The sequence below is a fragment of the Oncorhynchus clarkii genome, chromosome 10 (genome assembly GCF_045791955.1).
Source record: "Oncorhynchus clarkii lewisi isolate Uvic-CL-2024 chromosome 10, UVic_Ocla_1.0, whole genome shotgun sequence".
Lineage (NCBI taxonomy): Eukaryota > Metazoa > Chordata > Actinopteri > Salmoniformes > Salmonidae > Oncorhynchus > Oncorhynchus clarkii.
In genome coordinates this window covers 38,645,517-38,659,566 of record NC_092156.1, presented here as the reverse complement: position 1 = coordinate 38,659,566, position 14,050 = coordinate 38,645,517, and the positions used below count along the sequence as shown (strand labels likewise).

The following is a 14,050-nucleotide window of genomic DNA, read 5'->3' as shown; positions in this document are numbered from 1 at the left end:
CTTTGTATAAGAAAAAGGAAAGTATTACCGGACGTCAATGACAGCTTTGTGGTTATGAATAGATGACTTACCTCATGTTGTTTTGAATTAGGTGGAGACAAAAAGTCTCAAAGAGAGGAAGTGTATACTGCAGTGCTGCTGTGAGTCTAATCAGTGCTTCTTTCTCTCTCTCTCTGCTGTTGAAGTGGAGCAAATGCCTGTGCTTTCAGCCGAAGAGGGGTGGAGGAGAGGAGAGGAGAGAGCGCTGAGGACAGGTCCCCAGAGGCCCCCTCGGGCCCCCACTCCATAAACAGATGTGTCCTTGTCCCCAGTCTCCACCAAGAGAGCGCAGCCACTGAAGTGGCCAAATAATAGTGACAAATTTAAAGCTAAATATTGTCTTTATCTCGTCAGTATTAAAAGGGCCATGAAATTGATTTAATGCGGCAGCGCCTCTCTTGGGCGGCTTCTTACCGCCTGAACACAAAACAATGAGCCGCAGCGATCTATTAATTAACCCACCTAATCCTGCAAAGTTAATCTGTCTCCACAACTTTGCTTGCCACTAACTTTGAATCCACAGGGTCTACTGGGGGCGTCGTGACAATGGCAGGGAGGGGAAGATACAGTACTTAGAAGAGAGAGAGAGAGAAACGAGCGTTGACTCCAGCAGAGGGCTCTTCTGCACGGCAACAGCGGGGCTGGCGTTTGTAGAGAGGAAGGGGTTCGTGACCGTCATTAGCATAGCATCCGAGCTGATTTGTGTTTTTCTGAAGAGATTAAATGAGAGGTGTGGAATATCAGAAGGGCTGTTTGAATCAGGGCCGTCTTAGACTTGTGAAGAATGGGGACTGATTGTGAAATGCTTCCTGTCGGTCGGTCGGTCGGTCTGTATGTCTGTCTGTCTCTGAGCTCTCACCTCTCTCTCACCTCTCTGAGCTGTGAGATGTTTTTCTGGGAATGGCAGCTCCTTGCTTCTCGCCCACCTTACGGTCCCAGCACAACGGCACCTCACACCAGCGCTCTTGCTCACGCTCACATTGTGTCTGCAGAGGTGTGAATTACCTCATTCTCAGCAGGGCACGGAAAACCAATGTGTTTTTCTCCTCCGCTGCGGTTCCTCTGACCCTGCCCTCTTGCCTCCTCTAAACTGCCCCTTGCCTGCCCCTCATCAGTCTTTGTGTGAGCCCCTCTGGGCAGAACTGTAGGGGGACTCTGGCCCAGAAAATAGGTCACACCTTGGTGGTCTTCTCACCTCGACAGCATCAGAAAAACATTCTCAACTTCCTCCAGAGAGGGCTCAACACTTCCCCTGTGTGTCTGTCTGGCTGCTAGTCAGCCCAACACACACGGAACATACACACACAGAACACAACCCACAGAGAACACGGAACATATCACACACAATCCAAAACAGAACATACACACAGAACACTTTCTGCTTTGAAAAGATCAAGACCACATCTATCTGGCTGTCTGGCTGGCGGAATTCTGAGATTGAATTTTCTCATTAACAGTTCCTGTCAGGATAATGTGGGCTGTTCGATTATGCAGAAGGGTATTAGGGCCAGAGTGAAGAGTCAGGCTAGTCGTCAGGCCTAATGACATGCCATTCCTCGGTGTGAGAGAGGGAGGGGAGGGGAGGGGAGGGGAGAGGAGAGAAGATAGGGGCTGCCGTCTCTGGTGTCAGGCCCTGGGCATGGACGAGTCTCTGTCAGCCAGGGATGGGTGTGTTCATTAGAGAGAGACTGCACTGTAATTACATCGATGCTGTAATAGAGGCATAGACACACAGGCTCAATGTGTTGCTTTAATTGCACACTGTAATGATCCTGGTATTAGTTAAAATGTTAGAGCACTGCACCATTTTACTGAGTAAAGAGCTGGCAGTCCTACTCTGCTAAATACTGTTCAGAGCATATTTGAACACCATATTAAGAGATTAACAGATTGGCTCTGAAAATCTAAGAATAACAAGAAATTGTCATTTTCTTGCAATGAGTATTGAGTGGATAAGAACATGACCATGAGGAGGAGAAGAGTTTCCGACCCCCCACAAAATGTCAAACTCCAATTTGAGCGCCTGAAAACAGAAATATTTTTGATGCATTCAGTTTTGCATTCAAATCGCCAAAACTGGTCCATAGCAACTGGTAACTGCTGCCAGATGAAAATACAGGGGACACACTACAGTGGCAGATCTCCCAGAGAGCAACGCTGTAAAGCTCTAAAGAAGCTGGTCTCTCCCCAGAGTAAAGCCGTTGACATCCCCTCCCCTACCCCCAGCCAAGAGAGTCCCCCACGCTAAATGGAAATATGGCAGTATGGCACAGAGAGCCTCCACCAAGCAGTGCCCATTAGCTGCTGCTAACTCAATTAAGAGGCATGAAAAACTGAGTACGATCAAAACGATAGCGAGCGTTTCAAGGCGTCCTAAGTATTTAATTTGAGTAAATGATTGTGCCACTCCCCCCCCCCCCCCACACACACACACACACACACACTGATAATTGGGTGAGTGAAGGCTCAGCGTGGAGGAGAGGACCTCCCGCCTACCCAAACCTTTCAGTGATTGCATATGTGTGTGTGTGTGTGTGCACATACATGTATATCTATGTGTGCCTGCCTATGCATTCATGTTCACAAATGTATCTCCCGTCTCTCTCTGTCTCTCTCTCCCTCTCTCTGGGTGTAAATAGGAGGGCTGTGTAAGTCAGATCCCAAAGCGTATTGATAGCACACTAGAACACTGTGGTGATCTCCAGTGGAGCGGCCTCTGGGTCCTACTAAATAGGTCTGGGATGATAGTGAGTGACGTTTGTCCTCTGTGTACCCACAGGCTTCCCGGCGACGGCGTACGGACCGGTGGCGGCGGCGGTGGCGGCGGCGCGTGGCTCAGGTAGGGGGGCCCGTGGAAGAGGCGGATACATGGCGTACCCACAGAACGCAGGGCCAGGTAAACTCTGCTCTGTCCGTGTTCTGTGTGGCTGCTGCTCCCTCCAGCTTCTCTCGCTGCTCTGCTTCTCCTTAGCACACTCATAGAAACATGTAATGTAGTCCACACACACTGGAGCCCTAAATACTTAAATGAAGGGCACAGGCAGACATTTTATTCTCCAATCCTAAAACTGTCTAAGAATGACTCACCAAAATAATTGGGTGTCAAGCACATGAAGTAGCTCGATCGATTTCAAACACATTTTGACTTGTGTTATACTTCGTTGGCAACGAACTGCTTTAGCCCTCAGTGACTAACACTGCTTCTCCAACCAAAGAACCTGGAGACATCCACTCACTATAAACACACACAGCACTGATTGATTAGCTAACACTGTACACGTGTGTGCAGAGCGACTTCTACCAATAATCTGAAGCACCAGACTTGCAAGTTTCTCCCTGTTTCTCACTCGTCATTGATTCGCCAGTCAGCTTCATTAACATATCTGGCTCTGTCCTCCTCAATAACACTAAAGCAATCAATAGCAGTGAATAACAACCTAGGTGTCAGAAATTGACAAGCTCTAGGGAAGACTGGCTTTCTTAATCAGACTCAGGTCGTCTCTCTCCAAGTGCTACTGTACCTACCATAGTACTATACTATGTCAAGTGCCTTCAGAATGTATTCATACCCCTTAACTTATTCCACATTCCATACTCTCTGAACGCACTGTATATGTATATACAGTGGGGCAAAAAAGTATTTAGTCAGCCACCAATTGTGCAAGTTCTCCCACTTAAAAAGATGAGGCCTGTAATTTTCATCATAGGTACACTTCAACTATGACAGACAAAATGAGAAAAACAAATCCAGAAAATCACATTGTAGGATTTTTTATGAATTTATTTGCAAATTATGGTGGAAAATAAGTATTTGGTCAATAACAAAAGTTTATCTCAATAATTTGTTATATACCCTTTGTTGGCAATGACAGAGGTCAAACGTTTTCTGTAAGTCTTCACAAGGTTTTCACACACTGTTGCTGGTATTTTGGCCCATTACTCCATGCAGATATCCTCTAGAGCAGTGATGTTTTGGGGCTGCTGATGGGCAACACGGACTTTCAACTCCTTCCAAAGATTTTCTATGTGGATGAGATCTGGAGACTGGCTAGGCCACTCCAGGACCTTGAAATGCTTCTTACGAAGCCACTCCTTCGTTGCCCGGCGGTGTGTTTGGGATCATTGTCATGCTGAAAGACCCAGCCACGTTTCATCTTCAATGCCCTTGCTGATGGAAGGAGGTTTTCACTCAAAATTTCACGATACATGGCCCCATTCATTCTTTCCTTTACACGGATCAGTCGTCCTGGTCCCTTTGCAGAAAAACAGACCCAAAGCATGATGTTTCCACCCCCATGCTTCACAGTAGGTATGGTGTTATTTGGATGCAACTCAGCATTCTTTGTCCTCCAAACACGACCAGTTGAGTTTTTACCAAAAAGTTATATTTTGGTTTCATCTGACCATATGACATTCTCCCAATCTTCTTCTGGATCATCCAAATGCTCTCTAGCAAACTTCAGACGGGCCTGGACATGTACTGGCTTAAGCAGGGGGCACTGCAGGATTTGAGTCCCTGGCGGCGTAGTGTGTTACTGATGGTAGGCTTTGTTACATTGGTCCCAGCTCCCGGCAGGTCATTCACTAGGTCCCCCCGTGTGGTTCTGGGATTTTTGCTCACTGTTCTTGTGATCATTTTGACCCCATGGGGTGAGATCTTGCGTGGAGCCCCAGATCGAGGGAGATTATCAGTGGTCTTGTATGTCTTCCATTTCCTAATAATTGCTCCCACAGTTGATTTCTTCAAACCAAGCTATTGCAGATTCAGTCTTCCCAGCCTGGTGCAGGTCTACAATTTTGTTTCTGGTGTCCTTTGACAGCTCTTTGGTCTTGGCCATAGTGGAGTTTGGAGTGTGACTGTTTGAGGTTGTGGACAGGTGTCTTTTATACTGATAACAAGTTCAAACAGGTGCCATTAATACAGGTAACAAGTGGAGGACAGAGGAGCCCCTTAAAGAAGAAGTTACAGGTCTGTTAGAGCCAGAAATCATGTTTGTTTGTAGGTGACCAAATACTTATTTTTCACCACAATTTGCAAATAAATTCATAAAAAATTCTACAATGTGATTTTCTGGATTTTTTTTCTAATTTTGTCTGTCATAGTTGAAGTGTACCTATGATGAAAATTACAGGCCTCTCTCATATTTTTAAGTGGGAGAACTTGCACAATTGGTGGCTGACTAAATACTTTTTTGCCCCACTGTATATGCTCCTGCGGTATGATCATGTGAATGTAAGCTTCAATGTCCTGATGGAAACTGTTTGGAAAAATGACCCATCAATACACACACACACACACACACACACACACACACATACCCTGCCCGTCTTCCTCTTCTCTTTTGAGTTGCATTCACTTCAGCGCAGGCAACACAGGAAGCCAATCAGATGTTCTGTCTCTCCAATCAGGCCTCTTGATCTTGCGTTTTCAAAACAAACAATCTGCCAGACAATGGAGCTCAACGCCATTCACTGAGAGTTAATCAGGGATGTGATTTGCTGATGATTCCTTGGAGAGGATGAGACAGGGGCACATCTTGTACAGTTGTCAGATCCTGACAACTCTGTGTTGCCTGATAGTGCTGGTAGATGATGTATGGGGGTAGAGTGATGGTGACCTCACAGGTCTCCTGTAGTCTAGGTAATGAGGAGCCATAGGGGGCTCTCTCAGCTCTGATGTTTGAGCCGCCATAGTTTGCTGCACACACGCACACACGCACACACACACACACACACACACACAGGGTAGATAAACAGGGTCGAGCGCTGAGGAAGACGAAGCGTGTTTAAATGTGACCTTCCTCTCAGCTAATCTCCCGCTCGTCTCCTCTCTGTTGTGTGGCGCCGTACTGGGGTGAACGGGTGCATCTCGTTACCTCCCCGCCGCGCTCATATTTACCCACACGCTTATCATCCCACAGAGCGAGCAAGCCTTAAACCCTCGTCTCTGTCTTCCCCTCGCCACGTGGCTGGCTGCTCACCGGTGTGCCTGCCTGCTCCGCAGAGAGCCAAGGGTAAATGAAAGACAGTCCCCAACACTGGGTTCTGTCACCCTCCTCTCTGGCTCTGACAGCCCACGGCTTAATGTCACCGGTCAGATCGACACCATGCTCACATGGCCTCCCTCTCCATGACAGTGCTGCTGCTGCTGCTGCTGATGGAAGGTATTTTTAAGTCCTCCGTGAGGCTCTTTACTCTCTGGGTAAAGCAGTCCCTAGGACTGGCCTTGTCTTGCCATCACGCCATAACAACTTAGCCCTGAATGACAAGAATGGAATCTGAATGTTATTCCATGTGTCCCTCCCCGATGTTTGTCCTTCTGTGGATGTATGATAGATGATGAGCCTGTATTACTGAGGTCATATGTGAAAATGTATGTTCTGAATAGGTATAGCTGTTTGACAGACACTGATGGATAACATGTCATTGATGAGTTATTGCCATGTTAGTTTGTTTTCTGGGATATAATCCGCAGAGTTGATCAGTGAGTATGTTAACATGCACTCTAATCATTTGATAGGAAACGGATTAGGGCAGTAGGCTGAGTATGGCAATAGTCATATAAACATCTTACTCTGCTTACCTTGGGCGGCGATCATAACCGAAGTAAGCATATGGCAATTAAAACACCCGGTTTTCTGAGCAAATCTTTCAGATGATTAGGACGTGTAAACACGTTAATGGGAGTTCCAGCGGTGTGTTTGGTCTGCGCGTGTGCCAGCACCAGCCGCGTCAGCCTATGAAAGTGTACGTCTTAGAAATAGTTTTCACACACAAACACACCAACTCAGAATCAAATAGTCTTCGCCAAAAGAAAACCAAAAAAAACATGGTCGCTGTGGTAGAACATTTATTTTGATTTTCTGCATTCCTCAGAGTCCCGTCAGGTAGCCTGATTTCAGATGTGTCCCATGGAAACAGGATCATTTGAGAAATCGCTCTTCTTGCAAAGCTTGTCAATGTTTTAATCAAACTATTATATTAATCTGACGATCCACAACAATCGTATTGGTGTGTGCATGTAACCATACTCACTGAGAAGACAATAGAGGTTGTTATTGATGGACTCTGTGGCCCTGTCATTCCCATGGACAAAGTTGATTGATCAGTAAGTCACAGTAAAGTCTAGTGCGCTCTGACCTGACCTTTTTGGGCTCTAACAATGGGATCACCCATTACATTGAGATCACTGGATCTAGGGGCAGCAAGTAGCCTAGTGGTTAGAGCGTTGGGCCAGTAACCGAAGTGGTTGCTGGATCGAATCCCCGAGCAAACAAGGTAAAGAAATATGTTGTTCTGCCCCTGAACAAGGCAGTTAACCCACTGTTCCCTGGTAGGCTGTCGTTCTAAATAAGAATTTGTTCTTAACTGACTTGCCTAGTTAAATAAAGGTCACACATCTCCTCTTTGATCCTCCAACAGAGGGAGATCACCCATCAAAGGGCTGTCTTTTAGAGGCAACATCATCACTTTGGACTGTAGGTTCATGTGTGCGTTCAACCTTGGAGTTTTGCTAACAGTATTCAAAGCCAGATTTCCACAGCCCCATAACTCTGCCTTACAGAGACGGCATACTAAGAACAAACTCTGTAGCTACAGGTGCCTTTGAATGGGGAGTGGCAGCATAGCTACATGTGCTAAAGAAATAAATGAAATTTGACCAAAACAACAGAAACGCCATGCATATCCATGGCGAGACTCAGAATCTCTTCATTTCCACACATCAAAATGTGCCTGTTTATATGTGTATTTCCCACTATGTTGAGGTAAAATATAGTATAATATAGTATAATACTTAATACTTAATATAGATATCATCCTCAATATATGTTCATGTGATCTTCACCAATCAACTGCATTACACTTAAAAATGGCTTCAACTACCACCACCGATTTCTATATGACTAGCTACACTGTAAAGGGGTTGCCATGAATTTGACAGTAACTTACAGGCAGCAAAGTGGCAAGTAAGTTACTGTATTTCATATTGCAGTACACCTACTGTAATCTAAATACAGTAAAGCAAGTACTGTGTAATGACACAGTGCAATACTGAAGAATTTACTTATTGCACTGTAAAAAAATAAATGCTACTGTAATTGTCATAAATTAATGGATTTCGTTGGGTGGAGGTTTCACAGTATTTTACTGTAATTACATGGGATTGGTGCAAGTAGGTCGGCTATTAGGTAATGTGTTTTGCACAGCATATCAATTCATATTTGGTGTTTTGGGTCAGTTGCACTTTTAGAGGCCTTAACAAAGGCTTCCTCACTGGCAGCAACTACAGGGCAAAAAAGACCAAAAGGACATGGTAAAATACATGCAGCCATTCCAATCTGTCCCCCTGTAAATGTTTCATTGATGGGACATTATAACCACGTACTATATGAGTTAAACTGGTACGGCTCTCACACTAACGGTTGGAACAAATATAGCCTCTTACAAGGCACGCCTCAAAATATGTTAATGATATGTTAATGAGAAGGAGAAAAATACGGTACAGCAATTCCTTCCCCGCCCACAACAGTTTCCCGCAATGCACCATCAATTACAGTATGCTGCAGTATAATGCTTTCACAGTATTTTACTGTTGATAATAGCCAAGATCACAGTAGAAATTAGTTTCCCTTGACAGTATATGCTACCAGCTTATAAGACACACAAATACAGTTGAAGTCGGAAGTTTACATACACCTTAGCCAACTACATTAAACTCTTTTCTTTTACAATTCCTGACATTTAATCCTTGTAAAAATTCCCTGTCTTTGGTAACTTAGGATCACCACTTCATTTTAAGAATGTGAAATGTCAGAATAATACTAGAGAGAATGATTTATTTCAGCTTTTATTTCTTTCATCACATTCCCAGTGTGTCAGAAGTTTACATACACTCAATTAGTATTTGGTAGTATTGCCTTTAAATTGTTTAACTTGGGTCAAACGTTTCAGGTAGCCTTCCACAAGCTTCCCACAATAGGTTGGGTGAATTTTGGCACATTCCTCCTGACAGAGCTGGAGTAACTGAGTCATGTTTGTAGGTCTCCTTGCTCGCACACGCTTTTTCAGTTCTGCCTACAAATGTTCTATAGGATTGAGGTCAGGGCTTCGTGATGGCCAGTCCAATACCTTGACTTTGTTGTCCTTAAGCCATTTTGCCACAACTTTGGAAGTATGCTTGGGGTGATTGTCCATTTGGAAGACCCATTTGCGACCAAGCTTTAACTTCCTGACTGATGTCTTGAGATGTTGCTTCAATATATCCACATAATTTTCCTGTCTCATGATGCCATCTATTTTGTGAAGTGCACCAGTCCCTCCTACAGCAAAGCACCGCCACAACATGATGCTGCCACCCCCGTGCTTCACGGTTGGGATGGTGTTCTTCGGCTTGCAAGCCTCCCCCTTTTTCCTCCAAGCATAACGATGGTCATTATGGCTAAACAGTTATATTTTTGTTTTCTCAGACCAGAGGAGATTTCTCGAAAAAGTACAATCTTTGTCCCAATGTGCAGTTGCAAACCGTAGTCTGGCTTTCTAATGGCGGTTTTGGAGCAGTGGCTTCTTCCTTGCTGAGCGGCCTTTCAGGTTATGTCGATATAGGACTCGTTTTACTGTGGATATAGATACTTTTGTAACTATACAGAACATGTCTCCTTCCTGAGCGGTATGACGGCTGCGTGGGTCCATCGTGTTTATACTTGCTTACTATTGTTTGTACAGATGAACGTGGTACCTTAACCTGTTGCGACGACCAAACCCGGATCCGGGATTCTATTTATAGACCTAAGCTCATTACCATAACGCAACGTTAACTATTCATGAAAATCGCAAATGAAATGAAATAAATATGCTAGCTCTCAAGCTTAGCCTTTTGTTAACAACACTGTCATCTCAGATTTTCAAAATATGCTTTTCAACCATAGGAAAACAATCATTTGTGTAACAGTAGCTAGCTAGCGTAGCATTTAGCGTTAGCATTAGCGTTAGCATTAGCGTTAGCATTTAGCAGGCAACTATCACAAAAACAAGTAAAGCCTTCAAATAAAATAACTTACCTTTGAAGAACTTCTGATGTTTTCAATGAGGAGACTCTCAGTTAGATAGCAGATGCTCCGTTTTTCCAAAAAGATTCTTTGTGTATTAGAAATAGCTCCGTTTTGTACATCACATTTGGCTACCAAAAAAAAAAAAAAAAAAAAATGAAAATTCAGCCCTCAAAACGCAAACTTTTTTCCAAATTAACTCCATAATATCGACTGAAACATGGCAAACGTGGTTTAGAATCAATCCTCAAGGTGTTTTTCCACATATCTCTTCAATGATATATCCTTCGTGGAAGCCTGGTTTCTCCTTGCTCTCAAATGGAAAAATAATTGCACCTGGCTTTACGCTCCAATTTCGAAGCAGGGACACCAGGCGGACACTTGGAAAATGTAGTCTCTTATGGTCAATCTTCCAATGATATGCCTACAAATACGTCACAATGCTGCTAACACTTTGGGGGAACGACAGAAAGTGTAGGCTCATTCCTTGCGCAATCACAGCCATATAAGGAGACAATGGAAAACAGAGCTTCAGAAATTCTGCTCATTTCCTGGTTGATGCATCATCTTGGTTTCGCCTGTAGAATGAGTTCTGGGGCACTTACAGACAATATCTTTGCAGAGTGTTTTCTTTCAAAAACTGTCAAGAATATGCATAGTCGAGCATCTTTTCGTGACAAAATATCGCGCTTAAAACGGGAACGTTTTTTATCCAAAAATGAAATAGCGCCCCTAGAGATCAAAGAGGTTAAGGCATTTGGAAATTGCTCCCAAGGATGAACTATACGTGTGGAGGTCTATAATTGTTTTTATGAGATCTTGGCTGATTTCTTTTGATTTTCCCATGATGTCAAATACATCCCCAGGTACACCTCCAGTTGACTCAAATTATATCGATTAGCCTATCAGAAGCTACTAAAGCCAAGACATAATTTTATGGAATTTTAGTGTATGTAAACTTCTGACCCACTGGAATTGTGATAAGTGAAATAATCTGTCTGTAAACAATTGTTGGAAAAATTACTTGTGTCATACACAAAGTAGATGTCCTAACCGACTTGCCAAAACTATAGTTTGTTAGCAAGACATTTGTGGAGTGGTTGAAAAACAGGTTTTAGTGACTCCAACCTAAGTGTATGTAAACTTCCGACTTCAACTGTAGTTCCAAATCTTAGTATTTTAGTAACCACATTGTGAGCCTGTTACAACATCACATAAATGATGACGGAATTCATAAATATCCACTTTGTTAGATCAGGTTTTTTTGAACGGCCACCATTGACAGCGTTTCTGCTCTTTCCCCCACGGTCTGCGTTCCATTGCCACCTCACCCAGGGCCCTTCTCCACTGGAGGCCAGTCTGTCCTCTCCCTCTTGGACTGGTCAACGTGCCTGCCTCACTCAATCTGACTCCACATCTGTCTGTCTACCTGAGGAGCTGCTTGATTGACATGTCAGCCTGGGGTTTAGACCATTTGTTACCCACCACCTCCGTCCCCTCTGATCTCCCCTCCTCCGTCCCCTCTGATCTCCCCTCCTCCGTCCCCTCTGATCTCCCCTCCCCTCTGAGTGTGTCCCTCTGTCACATTCAGAGATATTTCTGCCGCTCTCAGTCTCTCATTCAGGCCCTTTCAGCTCCTTCCAGAGGAATGAGCTCTTATTATGTGAAGCGGAAATGAGTGGGATGTTTCAGAGTCTTGGAGATGAGATGGCCTATTCTCTTCTCAAGGCCTCTGCAACGTCTGTAAACCTGCATCGATCGCCAAGGAATTTCTGCAGCCGAGCTCATGAGGGCCGGGGATGTTCTTTTGATCTTTTCTCTTCTTTCTGTTTTGCTTACTCTACCTCTTTGCCTTTAATTCTCTCTCTATGCCTTGCTCTCTCTCTCATTTTCTTCACCGCCCTCTGCGCCCCTTCCCTCTTTCTCCTCCTCTTTTTCCCTCTCCTTCTCCCTGTCCCATCCTCCTTCCCCCGTGAGTTAGTGGATGTCAGTAAGATGCTAACTCAGTGGGAGCGGATCAGTCTCGTCAGCTAAAGAGGCTCCTTACATGTCCAGTTCTCCTGGCCAGCGGTCCCTTGATACACAATAAGTGCATTGTGCTGAAGGTTAACGTGGCTTCAGTTCCGTCCATTATTATTTCTGTAATAAGCACATCTCTCAGGGCCTTTTCTATGGCCAATCAATTCTGTCTTTATCCTCAGTGCCCCAGTGACCTCAGAGACCTGGGGAACACTGAGGCCATGCTTTAATGTGACCTTTCCCACTACACAGAGCACAGTTTAATGCTTTGGTAGTAATATTTCTATTTCACAAATAATTGTGCTTTTAAAACAGCGCTTGGCAGTGTTATCCCCACAGAGGGATTTAAACAGTGAAATAGTACTTAACATGTCCCTGCTTTTGGAACAAGGGATGTGTTGTTTTCAACATACAACTTGTACGTTCTGCAACATGTTGACATGAATCTGTAATGACATCATTGACATAAATTTAATAAATGGTATGTTATCTATCTATGTTTGGTTTGATCATTTATACCATGTGATTGATATCCCCTAGGAAACAGTTAGCCTATGGTTATATTCTGCCTTAGAGAGAAACAAGAGGTTCTCATGTAGATGTAGATTTCAGTATTCTCCTCCACTGAACCCTGGCTGTTTTTGTTTTCTACTGAGGAACCCACAGCTTGCTTGGAGAGGGAAATATTTTGGCACATTTGCCACATTATCTGAGATCATTATCCGTTTCCTCCCAACAAGCTCTGTGATCCTGGGAAGTGCCCCAGAGGAGTCTGGGATTGGCTGTGTTCATCGGGCTAAATTAATCTGGATCCCCAGTCCCCATGGGTGCTCAGGTCCGTCCGTTTGTCCCAGATGCTGCTCCGCTTAGCTCAGCGACGAGCCCAGAAGAGCATCACATGTCCTGGGTACGAGCATGCCAAACCAATCCATGTGACAGTGGTATACTCCGGGTTTGACTGGGGCCCAGAGAGAAGATGTGACATGTGGGGAGGGTGAGGAGTTCCTGTCCCTCTCTCCCCAGCTCCCGTCCTACAGTGCAGTGGCTCACACAGCTGTGGCTGGCAGATGTTCAGGGGTCACAGAAGAGAATGCCCTGGGATTTGGTCCATGCTGTGCCTCTCCAATGGGCTTCAGGCTGGAGCCATGGCCTCACTCACTTTGGTTTCTAGTGGAAGTCAGAAAATCTTTTGCGTGAATATCATTTAAAGACTTATAGCTTTACCTTATAAACCATTAGTCACTCATAAACACAAATCAAAACTCTTGTCAAATGGTTGTAGGTTGTGTTATTACAAGGACAGCACAGGATCTGAATTGTCCTAGTGTTCCATAGTGTTCTGTTGTTGTGCTCCATAGCCCTCCTGACACACCTGCAGGAGGGGAAATAGCCTACGTCACGCATCACGTTGTCACACGGCTGGTTAGACACCTGTGATTTACTGTCAGAAAACATTCTCTTTTATGTTATTTTGAACATTTTCTTTCCCTTCGATGATGCACCCCTGGAAGCTCTCTGTGTTTCAAAAACGATTGAAAAGGGAAGAAAGAGAGAAAGAATGAAAGTCTAAAAGAAGAATAAAGGCCTGGTTATGGGGTAGTAAATGCAGAAATATATCATCTGTTAAACTTCATTAGCCAAGCCTTTCTAAGCACAAAATGACAAGATATTAAATATGTATTATTTATGAAATGTCGGGGCTTTTTGATAAGGGGGTCTAGTGCTGTTAATTAGTCACTCATTCAGTCAGAAAATGCTATTTCAAATGGAAAGTGAAAGCTACTCTCGGCAGCACAGAGAAATGGCATAGGTGGAAATGGAGTAGCTAATTACAGTCGCTGTGAAATTCAAAGCTAATTTGGGAAGCCGTATGACAGGTTTATTGACATCCTCCGCAGAGTGACGTGTGCGGATGGCCACCAGGGACTTGAGAGGGGGCATGGGAG

The 14,050-nt window shown here is 44.4% G+C and overlaps 1 protein-coding gene across 21 annotated transcripts in view; it reads left to right on the top strand.

Annotated features, from left to right (window-relative positions):
• Positions 1–14,050, top strand: part of LOC139418453 (RNA-binding protein Musashi homolog 2-like) — a 337,230-nt gene that overhangs the window by 300,602 nt on the left and 22,578 nt on the right. For 11 of the 21 annotated variants that reach the window (XM_071167895.1, XM_071167893.1, XM_071167896.1 and 8 more), the window contains exon 11: positions 2,819–2,878. In XM_071167895.1, coding sequence (XP_071023996.1) covers positions 2,819–2,878 — 60 coding nt within the window. Of the gene's footprint in view, positions 1–2,818; positions 2,936–11,420; positions 11,650–14,050 lie in introns of those variants that run through there. The other 10 variants (XM_071167892.1, XM_071167889.1, XM_071167891.1 and 7 more) reach the window with 2 other exon arrangements.